The sequence below is a fragment of the Gavia stellata genome, chromosome 8 (genome assembly GCF_030936135.1).
Source record: "Gavia stellata isolate bGavSte3 chromosome 8, bGavSte3.hap2, whole genome shotgun sequence".
In the NCBI taxonomy this organism is placed as follows: domain Eukaryota; kingdom Metazoa; phylum Chordata; class Aves; order Gaviiformes; family Gaviidae; genus Gavia; species Gavia stellata.
Window position 1 is genome coordinate 43,509,769 of NC_082601.1, and position 23,123 is coordinate 43,532,891.

Sequence of the window (23,123 nt, forward strand, 5' to 3'; positions counted from 1 at the left end):
ATCCTTACTGCTACCACAGAATTCAAGTGAGCTTTGAGGGATTCACCATGTAACTGTCATCCCTAGACCTGAAATGGGCCCACTACAAATCTGTCCAGGATTACAAAAGGCTGTTGCTCTTTCCGGCAGGGGACAGCAGCTACAGAGAGAAGTTAACAATGGGGAAGCAAAAGGCTTCTGCTATCCCACTAGTAACCCTCCATGAGCAAGAATGTTTGCTGAAATAAGGCAAATATATTACACCTACTCCAAAAAAATAACACAGTGGAGTAGGAGGAAGCAGTGATCTCATGTTAACCCAGTCACATAGTAAGAGATGGTTTATTTCTAGCAATGAGAAGGCAATTTATCTGGCTTGGTCCAGGGCTAATGAGTCTGGCAAAACCAGTTGGAGAAAAAACTGCAGTTTGGATACCATGTGCTAGCTCATACAGATGAATAGCCCAGGGTTACAAAGTCTGTAACAGCTCTAGTTATCCAGCTGTTTGCTATAATCAAATCATGACTAGCTTTTAGAAAACAACAGCTATTTTATCACAGAGGAACCTGTGCACCAACCCAGATCATGAGAAGCTGCACAACAGCAAAAGCCAAGAGAGACAGACCTTACACTGGCAGACAGTCTCAGCTGAATGCTGGGGGTGACTTACCTCTCGGTTTATGCCATTAGTTCCCAAACTAAGCTATGCAGAGCCTTTCCCATTCCCACCAGCCACTTCAAACAGGGATGCTGACTGAACAGCCAAACACTGCACAGCGCAGCAGGGACTCAGGAAATGCTGTTTCCACCTCCCTCACAGGATTTGCTTGGAAAAACAAACCAAATTCAGAAATACCTGCCATAAGTTACATCAGACAAGACACTAAAAAATTATTAGAGATAATCATGTGGTCTATAAGGCTTTGCTTGCTCAGATAGCCCAGTATCTTGGCAAAAGGGATGGGGGGGTGGGATTTCCACTCTCCTGACAAAGTGACCTTCACTCATCCAAATATTCTAGTACAGACCCAGCCCAGATCACTGCCATAGCAACAAACACTAAATGCATTAAAGCAGTTAACTAAGTTTGTTATCTAGGACAATGTGTTCTCTTTACATTTCAGTCTTGGAAGTCAAAAAAAAAAAATCAATATATGCAGCAAACTCTTACCTTCTCCACATCCTCTGCCTCAGTTGCTGTGTACTGCAGAACTTCACTGGTCTCACTGCAAAGAGAAAAAGAGGAAAAGATTGAACTCCCCTGATACAACTGTTCTACCCATCTTCTCCCCCCGCTCCAAAATGAAACAGAAGTGAAGTTCAAAGGCACAAATGCAGAACCAGAACCATTACAATTTTTTAGCATACTTAGGAATTCTTGCAACAAATTTTTTGTCAGACCTGTAAGTTGTTTCTTTCCTGGTGCAAAATTGTTTTTGAAGGGCAAATGGCCTGTGGTATCTACACAGTTTCAGCTAAAAAAAATGAAAAAACTACCTATGAATTTGTTTCCATTTGACTAATGTGGATACTTGCCCTAATTACAATTGCCCGAACTATTTGAAGCCAAGTGAAATTTTCAGCGAGCCTAACCCAAAACTTCCATAGACCTTTCATTTTAGAACAAGCACATTAATACCTGTGGGTAATTTTTAACAGAAGAATATATTCATTCATCATTATTTACTGAGCTAACTGAACCAATACAACACAGGCAGCAGGATCTATAAGTAGAAAATCATTTAAAAAAGGTAATAACTTCCTGGTTACAAGATTGTTTTCCTACAGCAGCCTTCATAGAAAAGCCACTTGCAGAGCAGGGCCATGACAGGAGGTCCTACATAAACCTGTTTCACTGCTACATACGCACAGCCACCCTCTGTAACAGTTGTTCCCAAACTTGTTCCAGCTGCCCTGGAAGACCTTTCCTTCAGCTAACAAAAGCTTAAGAGAAAATAAAATGGATTCCCAACGTGCACGGTATATCAAACAACACACAGCAAAGCTGAAGAGCATGGAGAAGAATTTGCAGGCTTTTTGCTTAGCACAACCACTTCCAAGTTTAATCAGGATTAGGGCTGGCAATCTAAGTTGCTCTAAGTAGTCACATTATCAAAATAACTTATAACTGCAGCAGTCCAAACTAGTTCCTGGTCTGCATTAACACTGGTTGGTCAAAACAGCTCTGGGAAAAAAGTTCATTTATAAAACGCCTTTTATTCCTACGAACCGCCAAGCCAAGAGTTTGTTCTCAACTTGAGAACAAAGCAGGAAGCCTCACATGACTCTTCAGTCACAAAGAGAGAATAAACGGCCTCCTTTCAAAGGGAGCATACTCAGATCTTCAATATCAACTGTCAGTAATGAATGGGCGAGGTCAGACTTAACCAGAGTCTTATATGGCAATTGCATTAACAGTGCAGCTCAAATCACTTGATACTCTGCAGATTATTAGGGTTTTCATCAAGAGAGGACAGCTGCTCAGTATTGGATATGAAAGGGAACATTAGCAATCTTAGGGCTTTGGTCCAGTAAAAGAAAAATCAAACAAAAAACAAAAGCTGTCTGTTCAAAATCACGAGGTAGTACCTGCCACAGCACCAAGCTCACAAATCACTATCAAAAGAAACATTAGAAGACATTCATAAACACGTCAGACTAGAAAGGAAGCACCAATTTTAAGACAGCCAAATATCCACCATAAAACACACCACTTCAAGCAGGATCAAGTTGCTCCAATTAAATGGAACAAGGTAGCAGGAATTTTGCTAAGTAACAAACTAGACTATTTTCCCGCTGCATTTCAAGAAAAGCAAGAGAACAAGCAAACATAAGCTTGAATATGGAAAGCATGCAGGAGTTTGTTCAACAGTCTATAATAACTCTTTCTAGCCTGTTTGAACCAGCTTTTGGTCATCCTCAAGAGTTAGGGAACCAAATATTTCTTAGTCTGCCTAGAGACTAACAGCCAGGAATGAATATAGTTGACTGCACCCTCACTCTGCAAGCCAGCAGACAGTTAAAGACAGTTGAAGCTTCTGTGTGTTTATCCAATATACAAGCCATCAGTGAGGTCCAGAGATGCACAAAGCTGAAGCTTCACACATTCACAATTCCCCCACATCAAGGGGACAGAGACTTCCTTCTTCAGACCCGAGCACAAAGATTGATCTGACAAGCTATTGTGAGCCCATCCGCTGATGAGGATGCCAACCGGAGGGTGTTTGCTTAACAAGTGTACTGACCATGTACAGACAAAGGGGAAAGAGTTGAAATCACAGCAGGACCAGGTCTAGGATTTAGCTTCGCTACACACCACAGTATATTTCTGGGGCTTGATTTGATCCAAAGAACAAGCAGCATTTTTCTCCTCACCAGTAAATTCAAAACAGTTCTGCCCTCAGGGGGATGACAGTCCCAAGGCTTCCCACCCTCCCTCTCCATCCTTAGCCCCCATCATTCCCTTCTGACAGCCGCGAGCTGGCCGCTAACCTGGGGGAGATGCACTGGACCACACATCACACCAACAGCTTCTGCCCTGTATGAATGACAAGCTCAATATGAAGTTATTCAGTTCAGTTGCTGACAACGCAATTACACTGATTTACCCTGGGAGATGGAGCAAGAACGCAAGGAGAAACAGGCAGGCTACAATATACATTTAAGTCAAAGTAGATCTTCAGGTAACTCAATAGTTCGCTTCATGCACACACCAAACCCTGCACGATTAGAGATCGTTTTGATGTAAAGTAGGCCTGGCTCTGTGACCTTTAATAGTTTCCATTCCAGAAAGCTATTTGTTCATGAGGGACCAAGACTGCTTACGGTCACGTGCTTTTAGATTTTTAGGACAATTTGATTTCTGATAGAGGTCTTTTATAGGAATTGGGATAGCTGGCAAACTAATAATAGTCTCATCTCAAGTTTACAGTGCACACATTCTTGCTTCCCAGCTAGAGAAAGCCAGGGGAGCCCAGAGAAGAGCACCTTGAGTCTCTCAGAGCAAGTAGCAGTGCAGTCTTTATTTACCAGCACCAACAAGTCCATCAAATCCTTTTCGAATGTGGAAGGCTATCAGGTGTACGCCTCATGAGGTGGAGAGACAGAACTAGAAAAGGGCACAGTCCCTTACCTGAAAGGTTTTCTCTTCTCTCTCCATACCACTATCAAGAAACTAGCCAAAACTATGACAACTGAAAGGAGTTTCTAGGAGAGAAAAAATCCAAACTCTCCAAAAAGGCCTGAGAAAAACTTACATTGCATCACACTCTCCTCAGGTCATGCAAGCACAAACACGCTGCTATAGCTACGGCATTTTGGACGTCACTCCAAGAAAGCACTCCAACCATTGTTGCAAGCTAACAGAAAAGAGAAGCAAAGGTGTCGATGCCAACCACATACAGAATACTGTCAGAAAGGGAGACAGAATTTGTTTTTGCAGAGCAAACACAGACCAGATTCCTGTCTTTGCTCCTGAAGTGCTCTTTTAACTAAGAACAAGCTTATGCTTCCCTGTATCTGACTCCATGACAGCAAAGTTGCAATGCCCCAAGACAGCAGGATGAAAAAACCTACTGCAAATCAGGGCTTAGCAACATATTAGGTAGGTCAATTAATGAAATTCAATTAATTTGCTATCACACAACACTTCCCCCACTCTGAATCTGTTAAGAGTCAAAAAAACATTGCTTTATAAAGCTCACACCTAGAAAGACTTCATTTTTAATCTTCCAATATTCTAACAACGGCATCAGGCTTCTCAGATGCCAGAGGTAACTACACACAAGTATACATAGCTGTTATGCCACGGATGCAATACCCCATCATTAGGATATAATATTGTACCACGTAGCACAAGGAGGACTTCTCATGTGAGACTTTATTTGCTTAAATTGGCAGAGATTTTAGGATTTGCACACGCTTTTACTCGAAGGCTCAATAGACAAAACAGTTTTATTTGCTAACCTGATCTCTGGTAAGAAGGTTTTCTTGTAAGCGTCCTCAATGTTCTGGAGATACAAAGGAGACACCTTTTTCTCATATGGCTAAAAACAAATAGAAAACAATGTTGTGAAATGAGTTTTCTTTCTTTTCCCACCAGTACAAATTCCAGCCTAAGCAGAAGGTGCTATTACATGATCTGCCAAGAGCTCACTCTTGTATTAGCAGTCAAAGATCCAAGTGAACCAACATGCACATTAATGAAAGTTTTGAGAATTAAGACATTTGGAGTGCTTACAACTTCTTACGTGGCATTAAATATCTAAACTACCCTAAAGAACAAGTCACTCTGCCTTAATCGCTGCTTTGCCCTGTACTATTACATCCATGGTTTTAATGATTAGCCATATGAGTAAGATTCTTCTGATACACTAGTGAACCTAGAAAGAAAGGGAAAGGCAGGTTAAACAGAAGATGTAAAAGCAAAAAACTTTCTTCCAATTTATTTCAGTTTGTTACAGAAATCACCTCATTTTCCCTGAGTTCGTGTAAACTAAGATCCCCATACATCAACAGCCTCAAAAAGATTAGTTTTCCAAGGACTGATCAATCCTAGCTACCTGCACATTCAAGGAAGTTTATATATAATCATTCAGAAAATAGAAGATTGCCTGAGTCTTTCAACGAGAGGGCCAACATGTATCCATTGCCACAGTTTCAGGCAAGCGGATGGTTGACCATCCACTCCAAAATCGTTCTTTGAAATTTCATGCTGTTAAACAGCTCATCTACCACACAGTGTACTTTAATGCCCCATCTGTAAAATGCCAGGAATTTCTCTAATCTACCATGTGTTCCTTCAGTTCAATCCTAAAATTAGATTACATTTCTTGCTTCCAATGCTCAATCAAGATGCCCATTATGTCAGAAAGTTCTATGTCTCTGCTTGGTGGGCCCACTGGAGGGCTTTTCTTTTTCTGGTGCCCTGCAACAATAGCGCGCTGAATACCAATGAAACACTCCATCTGCCAAGACGGTGGAATTCCCAAAGATACCATCCCCAAACAAGCACTAGTGTTCAGCAGTGCCACAGCCCCAAGGAAGTTATAAGTTACACCAGCAATTTCTGCTGGAAGGTCTCAAAAATGCCACCGACCTTTATGCTCACAATGGCAAAAAACTCACAGGTTCCCACAATACATTAAGAAGCTTCTAATTCTGTCACTGAAGTTGCTAAAACAAAAAAAGCTGTGGTTTTCCTATACAAAAGGATCTTGTTCATTAAAGTGCAGAGGCACATTCAGTCATGGCCTAATCTGCTGGAGGGCAGAAGGGGAGAGTCATTCGACCAGCAGACTAAGCAACTCAGGCCACGCAGATCACGAAGCAGTAAGGGCAGCCTTCCATTTACAGCTTTGAAGTCACTTCCCTTTGGCAATCATCAGTCTCCCTCTTAAATGAGCAGAAAAACGCAAAATGAAATGCTACTAGGTCACCCTAGCACACTAACATACACACACATGCTTCAAGAGAAGCAGGCATTGGCAAGCGTTTGAGAGATGTGAGAATTTTTTAGTAATAGACCAAAGTTTTCTTTGAATCTATCAGCCTTTCCACAGTTAAATACTTCACTTGACTACAATTTCCCTTAGTCTTTGAACAAGGTACAACGTAAACATCATTTAATCCTCATAACACATCTGAGAACAGTTACAAGCACATGTCCAAATATCACAGAAGGGGAAAGAAAAAACCCAAACCAAAAGCCTTATTTAGATCAGTCATTATACAAAGTACCCTACAGCTTCTCTGATCCAAGACTATTTCAGAAACCCAGTAATCCAATATGCTGATATAACGAGAGAGGTAATTTGAAGACAATGCTACAGAACTAAGATAATTTTCCTTTTCTTTTTAACTTAGTCTCCATCCAATACCATGACTTAAAAAAAGACACCTTGGAGAGAAACTATGCCACCCTCACAGGGTTTTGAGAGCAAAAGTGAGAATGTCCCACAACTGTCAAAGATCAACAATAGGTAAGAGTTACATATCATCACCTCAGACTAGATTGAAGTTGCACTAGTGACAAGAAGCATCTGTATTTCTTATCGACTTTATACCAGAGTAGCTAGAAAGCACCCTGGATTTTATACCTCATGGAATACCTATACAAAATTTGTTTTAAGTTTAAAGTTGGTGGTTTCACTGTGTTAACACAAAAGCGCCCAGCAGTAATTTTCTTACATTTCAGAAAGTTAACTGAACTTGCTGATCACAAGTGACCCACACATTAACGTCAACACAGGTCTGAAACAGCAGTCAGCTGGGGAAGCTGGAGAAGGGGACAGTCAGTTGGGGTTTCTGGCACTCAGGAAGAACAGATAATCTTAGAGCATGCTGCAAGAAGCATATTACCTGGACATGACTCCTGAAACAGCAGCTACAAAGGCTGGTTTTTAAGGGCAGATGATTTTTACAGAGCTTCTCATTACAGAAATGACAGCATACTGATGCAGTCAAAATTGATTTGTTGCTTTTTTTTTTTAGAGCAAGCATACCAGAACACCCACACAGTCGTCACCAACACAGGGTTCTTACACCTAAGAGGATGAGGAGCTTTTCAGAAGCAGGATTTTGCAGCAAACCCCACAGGACTGACGCGTAAGGGCACGATTACAACAGACATTAACAGACAGTAATAGTGGCAAGAGACAAAATTACTTCGCCTTTCTCTTGAATCCTCTTCTGCACCTCTGGGACGGGTACATCAATATAAATGACCAAGTGAGGCGGCAGGAATTCACAAATGCTGATCTCTTTGATCTCCTTGTAGTGATCAAGGCCTGTATAAAAAAAACAAACACACCAGAGAGCTAAAGGCAGACCCACTGAACACATACACATGTTGCAAACGAGGACAAGTGCAGTAAGAACAGCATTACAATTGTAACCTTCCAGGTAATGAATCCACAACCATTTCTTGAGTGTTTTTTCCTGCATTTGCTAAACTCGTTCTATCTGCAAATAAAACACAACCCCCACCTTTGTATTTGTAGTCTCCTCTTCTTGGCTGATACAGCAAGTTTAGGGTAGGCTTTTCCTCAAATAGGATTCGGGAAGTTTTTAGAATAAACACTCTTCCAGAAACAGAAAGTGAAAACACAATCAAATCAAGAAGCTACAAGCACTGAGATATAGGAATCTAACATCAGTTATATCACTGGGGATTTATTTCTGACTTAAGTTTAAAGAAACCTAGGTTTTTCCTCCATCATTTCAAGACAGCCTCTCAAAATACCAGGGAGGGATTGCAACACTTAGGTCACCTGAGGTGACCACTGGCTGGGGCTGCCTTCTGCCACAGCCTCACACACAAAATAAATGGCCCCATCCTACTCCAAAGATTATAGTGTGGCAAAGGTGGTAATGGAAAAAAGTCACACGCTTCAAGAAGACTTTATTTCCCACCGTGGGAGGAAACCCAAGAATCAGGCAGGCATTTGCCTTGCCCTCCAATGCATACACAAAATCATGCTGGGGTAAAGCAAATATTGAGGAGGTCACCAACCCAGGAGCGTCCCTCTTCACCTGTATTGGAGGCATACTCTACACTACTGTTACTCGATAGCTCTGTGCTCTATGTGAGCAACAGCCGATCTTCTCTCTAAAACCACAACAACCAGACTCCACTTTGGAGGACAGGACTGGAGGACGTAACCTTCGCGTACAGAAAAATATATCTGAGAAGAGTTGGTTGGTTCTGTGCAACTGGGTTCTTCTACCACATCAATAACCTAAAGCATTTCTGGGGTAATAGTTGGTGATTAGGAAGCCACACAGGTTCAGAGGAAGCATCTATTCAACACTTAAGTGGCATGAATAGCACAGGCTCCATTAAACCTAGCTCAAGTGCAAGCTTTCCTCAATAAGGCTCACCAGCTTAGCTAGAAACTTAGTGCCAGGCTTTCAAATTCAAACAGTTGGTGAAAAATTTAAAGCCCACTGTGCTTGGCACCACAGTACGCAGCAGTCAGCAGTACCTCTAATCAAGATGTTTCCTGTTTAGGAATTTCAGTACAATCCATTACTTGCTGGAATTTTATATTAAATATAAATTGCAGGATGCTGGGCTTTGCTTGTCTCACCAATGCAGAGCAGTACAACACAGTTCATTATAACCAGCTCTCAAACTCATTCAGCAAGAAATTGCAACTTACAGTGGGTGTTAAAAAACAAATATACACCTCCTAAATCTAAACCAAATCGAACAAGACAGCAGAAACACGAGGCAGTCAGGGAAAAAATTACCTTCACCTCAGGAGTAGCCAAAATGCCAGATTTGCTAAGAACAGGCAGAAACAAGAATTTCAATAGCAATTTACTAAGGGGTCAGCTGATGGCTGGGATTTACAACTATTTTCTCCAGACTTTCAAACTTCTGTGCAGCTGTAAGTTTGCATGTTTTGGCTGTGGCTGGTCTCCTACACATGACATAACTGCTCCATTCCTAGCCAAGGCTTGGAGACTCCACACATCTGCCCGCAAGGCACCAACACAATAACACTGTGCTGCTCAGGAGCTCAGCGCCCATAATCCCAAACCACAGAATCACTCAGGTTGGAAGGAACATCCACAGATCAGCTGGTTCAACCACTCTGCTCAGAGCAGGATCAGCTAGAGCAGGTGGCTCAGGACTGTGTCCCACAGTGTTCTCAGTATCTCCAGGATAGACATCCCACAACCTTCCCAGGCAATCTGCTCCAGGGTTTGACAGCCTTCACAGTAGAAAATGGTTTGTTTTTTTCTTTTACAAAAGGAACTTCTTGTGTTTCAACTGGTGTGCTTTGCCTTTTGTCCTCACTAGGTACCACTAAGGAAAGACTGGTTCCATCCAGCACTCCTCCCCATCAAGTATTTATACACATAAATACCATCAAGTATTTATACACATCCCCCTGAGCCTTCTCTTCTCCAGGCCAAAAAAACCCAACTCTCTCAGCTTCTCCTCATGCATTGGATGCTCTAGTTTCTTAGCGGCCTTCATGGCCCTGTGCTAGACTCACTGCAGTAAGTTCACATCTCTTTTTCAACTGGTAGCCCAGAACTGGGCACAGTACTCCAGATTTAGTGATCACCTCCCTTGACCTGCTGACAACCATCATCTTCACACAGCATCCTGGTGGCATCCTTTGCTGCAAGGGCACATTGCTGGCTCACATTCAATTTGGTGTTCATCAGGATCCTCAGGTCCTCCTCCGTGTAACTTTCTAGACAGTTGGCTCCCAGCGAATACGAATGCCTGCAGTTATTCCTTTGCAGGTGCAGGACTGTGCATTCCCTTTTGCGGAACTTCATGAGGTTACCATCTAACTATTTCTATGGCCTGTCCAGGTTCCTCTGAATAGCACCAAAAACATACGGTGTGTCAACCACGCCCCTCTCAATTGTGCATCATCTGCAGATCTGCTGAGCCTACACTCTGTCCTGTCATCCATGTTTTAAACCCACTTTAAACCTGGTTCAGCCCCAGTATCCTCCCCTGGGATATACCACTAGTTATTGGCCTCCAGCTGGACTTTCAACTGCTGAGCACAACCCTTTGAGCCCAGCAGTTCAGCCACTTTTCAATCCACTGCCCACATATCTAATCCATCAGTTTGTCAATGAGGAGGTTACGAGAGACAGCACTGAACGCTTTGCTTAAGATAAACAATATAGAATCACAGAATAGCTTGGTTTGGAAGGGACCTTTAAAGGTCATCTGGTCCAAATCTATCCATTGCTTTCCACTCATCCACTGAGCTAGCCTTCTACGAGGCGCTGACTATCAAGTGTTTAAGTGCTATTTCCTTTTCAGAAAACCATGATGACTATTCTCAATCACCTTCACATCTTCATATGTTTGGACATGGCTTCCTGGAGGATTTGCTCCATCACCTTCCTACAGCTCAAGCTAAGGTTGACTGGCCTATAGCTTCCTGGATTCTTGAAGACAAGAGCAACATTTGTGTTCTTTGAGATTCAAAAGAGAGCTGGCCATTTAAGGCAAGTAGGCCAAACCCTGTTGACCCATTATTTACCTCCCACCTAATGCTGCAAGACCAAGGTCTGCCTGAAGAACATCTGGTCACCTTCAGCATGTTCACCCACATTTCCAAGAACTACAGGAGTCTCTGGCTGACAGGACACAAGCAATAAACAATACACATTCTTTAACATATAAGCAGAACCAAAGCCTTGAAAAAAAACTGGGAAGCCTCATGGCTTGAGGTTGGTCCTTGATGCATGCAACAGCAAGGTGCTAAGCATCTCATGAACAACTCTGAATATTTAAAAGAGTCCATCTTCCAAGCAGGCCTCTTTGCTTCTTCTTTAAAAACTAAACTACCACACTTCTGACACACCATGGTAAAATAACTTGCTCCTGCATGCAAGTAACTTACATCGCTTGTGGATGTAGCCTTGTTTAAACATTGCATCCAGAAACACAAAGTCGCTGTAGGGAGAGCGCTCCATCACCACACCTTGTCCTGCAATTGAAAGTAGGTTCCAGTCAGCAAGGCTCAAAGAGACTGCTGGCAGCAACGGCCAAAATTAAAAACAGTACTGCTCTTACAGTCAATTTTCTGATGGCTTTTCTAGAAGTTTTATTTAAAACGAAAGAGAAAGTTTTTGGCTCGCACAAACATACTGTATCGTATGCTGAACATGCCTGTCTCACCCATATGTATATTCTCCTACTGTGCCTATCACTACAGCAGCTAAGTGCTACTACATTTAAGTAGCACATTTACATTTGTGTCTGATACTTTCTGGCATTCACACCTTTTCATCTTCTTTGGAAAACACTTATTAAAGCACAAGCAACAGGGAAATCAGTGTTGGTATAGGAAACCTCTCCAAAAAACACCTGAACTGTAATAATACCACCACAAAACCAGTATTGAATGAAATCAAAAAGACTAAAGAAGAGACACCATCAGGAACTAAGCCTAGGGAGAGCTTTAAAAAGGCTGTACAACTTACAGCTGTCTTGGTATGTTTAAAACATCTTTTTGAAAACAATCGTCGGATATTGCCAAGTTAAAACTAATAAAATTGGTAACTGATACCTATTTCCTTCACTAGAAATAATACAAGATACTGTTCTAACAAAATATGCAGGGTATTTTTCTAAATGGCCTGTTAACTTGTACTCGCTAAGGGGGAAAAATACAAAAAGCTTAACAACATAATAGCCTTTCATTTAAAAATGCAGATACTAGCAAAGCACTTCAGAACTGCTTACTCACAACTTATAAGCATAAGTTAACTTAGAATTGAAATTTATTTACTGTGAAATCTAACCTGTGGTCAGCAGGTGCTCCAACGCATCAGCATACTGTAAAACACGGTTACCGAACAGCCAAGCTTGCAGTCGATAAGAGTGTCCATCGGGGCATTTCGGATCATTGTAAAATCTCTCTAGGTTGCAGAAGCCATTAAATTTCTCATGCAGCAACGTTCCATCTCCTGTGATTCTGTCTAGGTAATGGATGTCTGCTTCTGGGAAATACTTCATTCCTGACAAAAAAAGAAACCCACAACAGAGCACCAATCAAAATAGTAACTTCTGCTCATTTACAATAAACATCTATTCAGCTTATTTAAATATATAGCTTTACTGTAAACAACACTTGAAAACAGCATAAAATCCTTTGGTCAATCACATCAGAGGGCACACAAACCCTAATTTGAAGTATTGCCACCTTTCACCTCCCCAGTGAGAGCTGTGCCATCATTTAAGCAGAATCTTTTTGCCACCAGTCCTCTAATCACCTTGATGCTCTGCATAAATCCCTGCAGAAAATGCTACCTCTCAAGGTGTTCAAGTGACTCTACCAGAGCTAGGAGCTCAGTGAGCAAACCGACTTCATTAGAAGCAAAATTTCATGCACAGCAAATCATACTTACAGAAGCATCCCACAGATCTGACAAGCGTCCCATCATCACTTCAAACCTCACCATCATTTTATTCTCCCCTTATCTATAAGCCCTCCACATTAACTGCGGCATTTCCCAGCTAATAATTTCCTAGTCAAGAATTGCTGGTTTTGTGAACTGACTTTCTTTACCCAGGAATGACAATCACAGTTAAATTTTATTAACTATTACAGAAATAGGGAAAATAAGATGTACCTAGTTTTTCTGCTACTCGTTGTGCAAGCTTGCCCTTCCCAGAAGATAAGTTTCCCTCCACTGTAAAGATTTTGCTGAATTCAGTGAACTTTTTTGTAGCTCTGTCCCCCAACATATAAGCCAGCCACCCATACTGCAAATTCTGCTTGGAGCTGATATGAATTCGTGCCTGAAAGAAAACACAAAAACAAAATGAGTATATTTTAGTTTTCTTAGCTGAACTAGGCATGCTCTAAGCACAGCTTTTTCAGACCTTCTGCACATGCAGGAGGATGCACACTCGTACATCTAATACAAGGAAAGTTAGCACTGCCATTTCAGCTCAGCAACTGAAGCAGTATTTAAGCTGAGAAGCTGTTTATGAAATGCAAGACCAAGAAGCCGGAAACCATGAAACAATTTTGAGTGTGTTTAAAGCTTGAAGCAGGACTGCTCTGTTCTGAAGCCGTACAATGACTGAAACTTCCCAGACTTCCTGAAGGCCACAGACACATGATGTGCTCTGCGTTCCCCAGGGCAGTCCTAGAGTAGGCTTTTGTTTGCATTTTTGTTCGTTTGTTATTGGGTAGATATTAACACTAAACCCTCTGCCAGTCTCTTGGGGCCCTCTCCCAGTCTCTCAGGAGAGCTACAGCTTCATTCCTGCACAACACAGTTCCTGGACAAAGGTGGAAAGAAATACCCACCTGGCCTGTAAAGCTGAAGGCAGTACCTTGCTGAGCCCTTGCTCAGCAAAGCTGCCCAGAGACCCTGGTAAAAACTGAATAAGCCTTATTTTGAGCAACACAGTGACCTTGCTTACACAGGTGAGATTTTATTTTTATTTAATGTTCTTCTGCTCGCATCTCCAGAAGCCACATTCACAAGCTGAAGGTCACTGGGTCATCACACTGCGGTCTCAGGTATTTAGTTGTGCCTCTCCCTTAAATTTCGCCACCTCTCCGAAGCCCCTGCCTTCGCCCACTGGGACTGCCCCCTTCTAAGGAGCAGCCCGGCCCGGCCCAGCCTCCCCCCGCCGTATGCCCGCCTGCCCCGGCGCTCCCCGGAGACACGACGCCTCCGAGCACAGGAATGCTGCTGGGAGCGAGCGGAGGCCGGCTCGGAGACCCAGCCCCGCTCCTATGGGGCGGAGAGAGGGCGCTGCCAGCACAGTCCTCCGCCGCGCAAGCGGCCAGGCCCCCCCGCCGCCGCCAGCCCCGCGGGGAAGCCGGAGCGGCCCGGGCACCCCAAGGTGAGCCCTCCCGGCCGCGCTGAGGGACGGCCACCGCAGCCAGAGGAACGCGGCCGGGCGCAGGGCCCACCCCCCTTCCCCGGCCCCGCTCACCGCCGGCACGACGGCGCTCCCCAGGCGGCCCCGGGCGGCAGCGGCCGCGGCCGGGCCGAGCTTCGCCACCCACAAGGACATGGCGGCGCCGAGGAGACGCGGCCGCCCCCGCCGCGACGGAAGGGGCTGGGCGCGGAGAGATGACGTCAGGGCAGAGGGGGCGAGGCCCCCGCGGGGCGGTGATGAGGGCGCCGGTCGCCACGCCCCGCTACTCGCCGGCCACGCCCCCCGCCGCGTCACGGCGGGGGGGCTCTGCCTGCAGCGGGCGGGGGGGAGCGCGGCGCCGCGGAGGGGAGCGGGCCGCGGGGGGGGGGGGAGCTCCGGGGCCGGGAGCCCGGCTCTTTCTCCGGCGCCAGGTGTGCCCTGGGGGGTCCAGGTACAGGCAGAGGTGGCCGGGGGGCAGGCAGCGCCGGGAGGAGGGAAATCTGGCCTCTGACCGCTGCACCCGTGTCCCCGGTGGCTCCTCAGGCCTTGGCCCCTCCGCCACAAACGGACGGCAGGCCCCGTGCCAGAGCGCCTCGCGCTCCCCCTGCCCCGCTGGGTGGGTGAGCGAGGAGGAGCGGGATGGCCAGGGCTCCAGCTTTGGGGAAGCAAAGCGCGGCGCGCTGCAGATGATCTGCGTATTCCTGGTTCTGCTCCTGCGGTAGGATGTGACCGCACACCGGCCGCGCTGTGTCCGTCCTGTCGCTTTCCGTCAGCCGCCATGTCGTCGGATGTGAAGGATGCAGCCCGTGTGCTGCCCCTGCCTCTGCAAGACCCCCGCTCCCCCTTCCAAGCTGCTGGGTACCTGGCTTCACTTTTACAGCGAAGGCCCCGGTGTCTGGCTGTCCACACCGTTCCAGATTTGCAAAGCCGAAGAGGTGGAAATCCATATCCATGTCCTTCTCCAGCTGTACGGGTGCCTGTGATCTGGGGCAGCTTCCAGTTCCCCATCTAAAACACGTCCTGCCTTATGCTTTCGGCCTTTCATTGGGGTTGTGTTTGTTAGCCGTTGCTAGCTGGGGAGAGCGTGACACCTTCCATACTGGCACCTCTGAGTGATCCTGTTCAGTCTGGAGAAGAGGAGGCTGAGGGGAGACCTCATCGCTCTCTTCAACTACCTGAGAGGGGGTTGCAGAGAGGTGGGTGCTGGTCTCTTCTCCCAAGTGACAAGTGATATGACAAGAGGAAATGGCCTCAAGTTGCACCAGGGGAGGTTTAGGCTGGATATTAGGAAAAACTTCTGCACTGAGAGAGTGGTGAAACACTGGAAGAGGCTGCCCAGGGAAGTGGTGGAGTCACCGTCACTGGAGGTGTTCAAGGAACGTGTGGCCGTGGCACTGCGGGACATGGTTTAATGGGCATGGGGGTGTTAGTTGATGGTTGGACTTGATGATCTTACAGGTCTTTTCCAACCTTAGTGATTCTGTGTGATTCTGTGATTCTGTGAGAAGAGGAAATGGCCTCAAGTTGCATTAGGGGAGGTTTAGATTGGATATTAGGAAAAACTTATTCACTGAAAGGGTTGCCAGACATTGGAACAGGCTGCCCAGGGAGGTGGTTGAGTCACCATCCCTGGAGGTTTTTTAAAAGATGTGTGGATGAGGTGCTTAGGGACATGGTTTAGTGGTTGACTTAGCAGGGTGAGGTTTACGGTTGGACTTGATGATCTTAAAAGTCTTTTCCAACCTAAATGATTCTATGCTTCTATGATTCTATGATCCCATCCTCATCTGCATCCTTACATGTCTCACTGTTCTCCTTGGAGAAGAGGACGGTGAAGATCCACCAACCCCCGTATGCATTTGTCACTCTTTGTGATGCCACCAGCTGCTCCCAGCCTCGGGTTGCTCAGCCGCAGTGGAGAGAGGATCCCTGTCACTCTCTGCAGAGAGAAGGGCATCTGCCTGGTGCTTCTCACCGTTGCTCTCTGCTTGTGGCAGAACTGTCTGGGCCTCTTTCAGCAGGGATGGGGGTGAACTACATTGACGGCCTCCAGAAATGAAAGTTGGACTGGGAATGGAAGCCACAATGAGGTGGCAAAGAGAGGAGATGCGGGATAACTCACCAACGTGTGCTTCTGCAGTCAAGACGTGCCCAGCCTGTTTGCACAAACCCGGCAGCAGGCTCAGGGCTCAGGTGACAGCAGCCAAGGACGTGGGCACGCACCGGAGCTGACTGGCTGAAGCTCGAGCCAACCCTGACGCTCCTGCCTGCGGCTGGGACTGGGTGTGCTGGAGAAGAGGGGATGCCTTAACCACAGGGCAGGAGAAGACACATCCTGGAAAGCACCCTGATAGCAGGCAGATGTGGCGGTGGTGAACCTCCCTGCTGCTCTTGGAGGTTTTGCTGATCTTTGCCACAAGATGGGGCTGGGTAATGCTGAAGGAAAGCTGCTTTCTCCCTGCCCACCACCATGGCTTGTCCCACAGAGCCGTCTTATGAGAGCAGAAAAGTCCCCATCTCGCCCAGGGCTCACTGGAGACTCAGGGAAAGGCTGCTGACATCTCGAGGTATCGCATTCAAGGCATCTTCTCTGTAGAAGCTCCTTCTGTCTTCCTACCGCTACAATGCACAGTTGCTGGAAACCATGTGGGCAGTTTTACTTTCCCTTCTTTTTTGGTTTTGTGCTCCATGTTTGCCAAAAGGAACGCTGGAGAAACCTCTCTGCTTTGGGAAGTGTTGAGACCAAATTCGCTTTGGGTCTGGAAAGATCCATCTGCCCAGCCAGCCTGACCTCCCGTGTTGGTGAAGGAATGGAAAACAGCAGGGAAACCTCTGAATGAACCAAAGACTGACTTTCTAATGCTCAGCTCTTGACCGAGCTTTGAGATCTTGGAAATGCTTCATTGAAACAAATGGGGAGGAAGAAGAAGGATCAAGGAGACATCAGGATGGGAAGGGACAGCTGTGCCTCATACCAGGTGTATCCTCTGTACTTAGGACCACAGTCCCTGGGCTGGGGCTTCTTTTGTTTGCTGGAAAAGAAACTCCTCCAAAAAAGGGAGCAAGTGGAGGCTTAGTGCTGCCTTGTGCTGCCTTGCAGAGCACGTCCACCTCCACTCTGGGCCAGCTTGGAGAGCTGGGTGGGCAGAAAAACATTGCTGTCACCTGCAGGGTTAGTCCCTGCAATGCTCCGCTGACATGGCAGGGCTCGGCGCTGCTCCCTAACCTGTGACCAGTCTCTGCCCAACTTCCTCCATAATCAGATTTCTTTGTCTATTTGTTTCCTGGCTTCAACTGTCACATAATTCTCAGCCTGTTGTCTCGTTGGGGACTTGTATCACCTGTGGGTGAGCAGCTCCTTGGTGCTGCTGGGGAGAAGGCCATGCTTCCAGACCTGTCCTGAGCCATCTGGCAGAGGCTGTGGCGCCCGTGCCAGGGTCCCCCTTAGCTCCCAGCTCATCATCTTGTTGCCTCCACCATGAGCCCTGGCCCTCAGATGCTGCAGGGTCTCGCCCCTGTGGTTCCCCTGGACCTTGCCCCCCTTCACTCCTCCAAACCCTGCCTGCCTGTGACCCTGGGCTCCATAACTACCCCTGGTCCTGGGGCTCCTCAGTGTTGACTCCCACACCCTCCCCACCCAGCCTCCAGGGCCTCTTCCTGACTCCCGGTCTCTGTCCCAGCTCCAAGACCTCATGCTGTGTCCCTGCCCTGGATCTGTGTCACCCTGACATAGCCCCACCTGCGACACACACAGCACTTCATAAGGGACACCTCCCACCATGAGGGATGTTGGTAGACCATCTGACAGGGCTCTGTGAGCACCAGCAGGTCTTAGTGGGCCCTAAGTGGTCCTCTGCTCATGGCTCTGTAGGCTCCATTTAATGTCAGCCCTAAGCATCTAGGCTTGGTCTTAGGCTGTACCTTTACCTGTGTCTATCTCTGTCCCTTTCTAACCTCCCTGCGCGTAGGTGGACCTTGGACCTACGCTGCAGGTAGCCTTGTCCCCAGTCCTGTCTCCCAGATGGACCTTGGACCTATGCTGCAGCCTCGTCTCTTGTTTAGCCTCCATCTCCTGCTGCTCCTGGTCTCCTCCAGGCTGAACCATACTCCTTAGTTCGCCTTGCCTGGGGGTGTCACTGGAGGCTGCCCGTGCTGCCAACGCCTCCTCCCTTCGGTGCTCCTTTAGGGAGGGCACCCATGGCTCATCCTGTCCCTGGCTCTCTTTGGCAAGGAGCTGGGATGGAAGGGGATGCCATCACTCTGCTGAGCACTGAGTCTTGAGCACAGCAACTGCTCAATTACACACTGGACCTGTTTCGATACTAGAGATGAGTTATTTTTTTTCCTTTTCAGCTTGAGTATCTCCATGGCTTCTGAACTGGACAAGGGGGTTTCCTTTCTGCCATCTCTTTGAATCATAGAATAGAATCATAGAATTGTTTAGGTTGGAAAAAGCTTTTAAGATCAAGTCCAACCATACACCTAACCCTGCTAAGTCCACCACTAAACCATGTCCTTAAGCACCTCATCCACACGTCTTTTGAATACCTCCAGTGATGGTGACTCAGCCACCTCCCTGGGCAGCCTTTTCCAATGCCTGACAACCCTTTCAGTGAAGAAATTTTTCCTAATATCCAATCTAAACCTCCCCTGGTGCAACTTGAGGCCATTTCTTCTTGTCCTATCACTTGTCACTTGGGAGAAGAGCCCAGCACCCACCTCTCTACAACCTCCTTTCAGGTAGTTGTAGAGAGTGATAAGGTCTCCCCTCAGCCTCCTTTTCTACAGGCTCAACAACCCCAGTTCCCTCAGCCACTCCTTATAAGACTTGTGCTCCAGACCCCTCACCAGCTTCATCGCCCTTCTCTGGAGACGCTCCAGCACCTCAATGTCCTTCTTGGAGTGAGGGGCCTAAAACTGAACACAGGATTTGAGGTACAGCCTCACCAGTGCCAAGTACAAGGGGGATGATCACTTCCCTAGTTCCTGCTGGCCACACTGTTTCTGATACAGGCCAGGATGCCGTTGGCCTTCTTGGCCACCTGGGCACACTGCTGGCTCATCTTCAGCCGGCTGTCGACCAACACCCCCAGGTCCTTTTCCGCCAGGCAGCTTTCCAGCCACTTGTCCCCAAGCCTGTAGCATTGCATGGGGTTGTTGTGACCCAAGCGTAGGACCCGGCATTTGGCCTTGTTGAACCTCATACAATTGGCCTCAGCCCATCGATCCAGCCTGTCCAGATCCCTCTGCAGAGCCTTCCTACCCTTGAGCAGATCAACACTCCCACCCACCTTGGTGTTGTCTGCAAACTTACTGAGGGAGCACTCAATCCCCTCATCCAGATCATTGATAAATATATTAAAGAAGACCGGCCCCAAACCTGAGCCCTGGGGGACACCGCTTATGACCAACTGGATTTAACTCCATTCACCACAACCCTTTGGGCCCGGCCATCCAGCCAGTTTTTTACTCAGCGAAAAGTGCGCCAGTCCAAGCCATGAGCAGTCAGTTTCTCCAGGAGAATGCTGTGGGAAACGGTGTCAAAGGCTTTACTAAAGTCTAGGTAGACTATATCCACAGCCTTTTGCTCGTCCACTAAGCAGGTCACTGTCACAGAAGGAGATCAGGTTAGTCAGGCAGGACCTGCCTTTCATAAACCCATGATGACTGGGCCTGGTAGCCTGGTTGTCCTGTATGTGCCATGTGCTGGCACTCAAGATGATCTGCTCCATAATCTTCCCCGGCACCGAGGTCAGGCTGACAGGCCTGTAGTTCCCCGGATCCTCCTTCCAGCCCTTCTTGTAGATGGGCGTCACGTTTGCTAACCTCCAGTCAGCTGGGACCTCCCCGGTTAGGACCTCTTGCTGTCCTTAAGGCCATCACAGTCAGACTTACCTCTAGGGATACTCTGGCATTGGATGGCCAAAAATCAGTGCCCTGCTGAACGCCAGTAACAGAGTTTTGACCCTCCTAGCTATCTGCTGGAGATGATGAGTATCACCAAAGAAAAGGCAACTCTACCAGTTTTTGCTGGGTGAATGTTTGCCCCTACACTGCCCTGATTAGGTTTCAGCACTTTTCTCACAGAGCACAACAGCCAGTGTCTCTCCCCTCACACATCACTTATTCCCAGCCCCGTGTTTGCAGGAGAGATGGGTACAGGCCAACGGCTATAAACCCACAGACACTCATTTCTGCCTTTTGCTTTGATAGAGACTCACAGCTGAGTTTCACAGTTGGTGAAACCTGGACCCAGGGATGTCCACAGCAACCTTCCCCATGGCTGCAGAGCAGGCAGCTGATCTACAGGTGAACTGACTTGTCCAAGTGGGCCAGTTTTGCAGCAGGGAGATTATATTCTTCTGCATGGGCTGCCATCTCTTTCAATACCTGTACACTCAGTTGTCCAAGTTCCCGCTGCACCCTGCTTTGACTGCTTGACCAACATCTCAAAGCTTCCCCTCCTGCAGGTAAGCCCACATGAACAGGCAGGGACAGCCCTGGTGACATCCTGCGTTGTTCACCCACTGGATCATGTGCTTCAGATAACCATCCTGCTGAGCCGCTTCGATGCTTCGTGCCTTCCCTGCGCCAGGTGGGAGGCTGGACTGGAGACCTGCAGAGGTCCCTTCCCACCAAGACCTCCGTGCGTCTGTGTAAGAGCAGGTGATGAGCAATCTGGGGCAGGTGAGCGGGGAGAAAACAGGTATAGCTGTATGGTTTTGCTTCTTGTTCAGTACAGCTCCAGGCACCCGATTTTGGGGCTTGGAGATGAGGTAGGACAGTCACAACCCCCTCCCTGCTGCATTCAGTAGTGCCAGAGACACCCCTGGAGGGTTCCTGTTTTTTAGGCTTGAAACACGTGCAGTGCCCTAAGCCTGGCTCTGCCTTGCGCAAGATGCTTTATGAAGCCTCTTTGCTTAAAGCTGCTCCAGGTCTTGCTCCATCTCTGACACAAAGTCCACTTCCAGTGGTGGAAAGAGGTAAATCGGGTGGTTTTTCCCAGAGGAAAGCTGGCAGTAGGTGTAGGGCAGCAATGTAGAGCTGCCTTGCAAAGGCACTGGGGTTTGTAGGAGCTGGGGAGGAGAAGTCCAGGAGGAGAGCATCGTGGGCAAAGAGGGGCTGGAGGGCTTTGGCCAAACAAGAGACTGCCTCTGGGCTTCTCAAATCTGTGGGTGTCCCCCGGGCTCTGGAAACTGCCTTCCCACAGCCCTGCCTGCCACCAAGACACCCAAGAGCTGGGCAGCCCGCGGTGCTGGCGGCTGGGACATCTTCCTCCCGCAGCTTCCCTTCTCCACTCGATGGAGGCACTGGAATGCAATTTCCAGGGCTGAGCTGGATCTTTGCCTGCCTTATTCAAAAGCATGGCTAAATTACCGGGTCTCTACGTATGGTCTAGAAAGGTTATAAACAAATGTATTAGCACACTTCCTATCAAACTGACATCAGTTCTGCTGACCTGAGACATTTTTGATACCATTAGCTGCTTCTGCTTTGCCCCTTGACAAGAAGAGATCACATTTCATTTCAAGAATTTATCCCTGGAATTTGCAAACAGCTTAAAGAAAAACAACATACAATGTGTCTGGGTCTGGCTTTCTATCCTTAACAGCTCTCTCTGCAACGTGCTGGCATGTCAGGCGAGTCTTTCCAGTGAGAGGGTAGGAAAAACTTGGCAGGGCTGTCACGATGCTGAAGGGATGACCAGGGAAGGGGATGGGCTGCCTCTCGAGGACCATTGCTCCATTCTCCTCTGTACCCTCATGGGAATAAGAGAGCTGTTCCCGCAGTGCCAGGAGGTCAAGCTCTGCCCCATCGGTGCTGGAAACTGCTGGTTGACACCAACGACCTAAATGGGGTGAACGGTGAGGTGGCTGCATTTGGTGATGGTGTGAGTTACCATCATCCAGGGGAGGATGGCAGGAAGGGGTCAAAGGGTCTTGCAGGGCAGAGCAAGGAAACAGCAGTTCATGTTCAGTGTAGGTAATTGTAAAAGTGTTGCAGGTGGGAATATGTAGTCCCACGCAGACACATAAAACACGGGGCTCTGAGCTGAGCCTTACGCCTCAGGAGTGGCGTCTTGTCCCTCCCTGAAAATGTCAACTCAGCAAGGATCAAAAAAGGAAAGCAGTGAGGAAAGGTGGAGAGAATATAAAGGACATCATTGGGCACCAGTATGAACCCACAGTTTTCTCATCGTCCTTCTTGTCTCAGAAAGGACGTGATGGAAGAGAAGGGCAAACAAGGACAACCAAAGATCCAAATGACCACCTGAGTGGTGGAAGCCAGACTTTAAAACCAGATCAGAGGAGGTAGGGCTTTGTGCAGTGATGGTTGGGCTGTGGAACTCATCGCTAAACGGTGCTAAATGTTTCCAGGGATTCAAGGGGAGCCTGGAAGAGTATTACTAGATAGGAACCATGTCTGGATGAGGAAACCTCCTGGGCTGGAAGTAGTTGGAAGCCAGGAGGGTCCTCAGGGGGAGTATTAAATTTGTTTGCCCCATCCTTAGTCTTCCTGGGGCTTCTGCTTGTGCTCAATACAGGACAGGCTCGCCTCCCACCATACCACTTCTCTGTGCCATGGCACATAGCTGCCTATACCACCAACGCAGCCGTTTTATGGTTGTTTACCACAGTTTCCTCCCACTGGGACATAAACAGGCTTGATTTTTAAGGCAAATGATTTATGGTAAAAAACAAACCATGGTTAGATGTGATGTCTCCGTGTCTGTTTTAACAGTCTGTCCTTTGTGTTTATGGTTGTCCCCAT

The 23,123-nt window shown here is 47.3% G+C and overlaps 1 protein-coding gene across 1 annotated transcript in view; it reads right to left on the reverse strand.

Annotated features, from left to right (window-relative positions):
- The window catches only part of NDUFA10 (NADH:ubiquinone oxidoreductase subunit A10), a 43,538-nt gene extending 29,031 nt beyond the window's left edge, over positions 1 to 14,507 (reverse strand). Inside the window, exons 1-7 of the mRNA XM_059820327.1 lie at positions 14,427 to 14,507; positions 13,103 to 13,271; positions 12,272 to 12,487; positions 11,368 to 11,454; positions 7,646 to 7,767; positions 4,946 to 5,025; positions 1,152 to 1,206 (exon numbers count right to left, since the gene is read on the reverse strand). Of these exons, the coding sequence (XP_059676310.1) occupies positions 1,152 to 1,206; positions 4,946 to 5,025; positions 7,646 to 7,767; positions 11,368 to 11,454; positions 12,272 to 12,487; positions 13,103 to 13,271; positions 14,427 to 14,507 (810 nt within the window). The remainder of the gene's footprint in view (positions 1 to 1,151; positions 1,207 to 4,945; positions 5,026 to 7,645; positions 7,768 to 11,367; positions 11,455 to 12,271; positions 12,488 to 13,102; positions 13,272 to 14,426) is intronic.
- Positions 14,508 to 23,123: the final 8,616 nt, after the last annotated feature.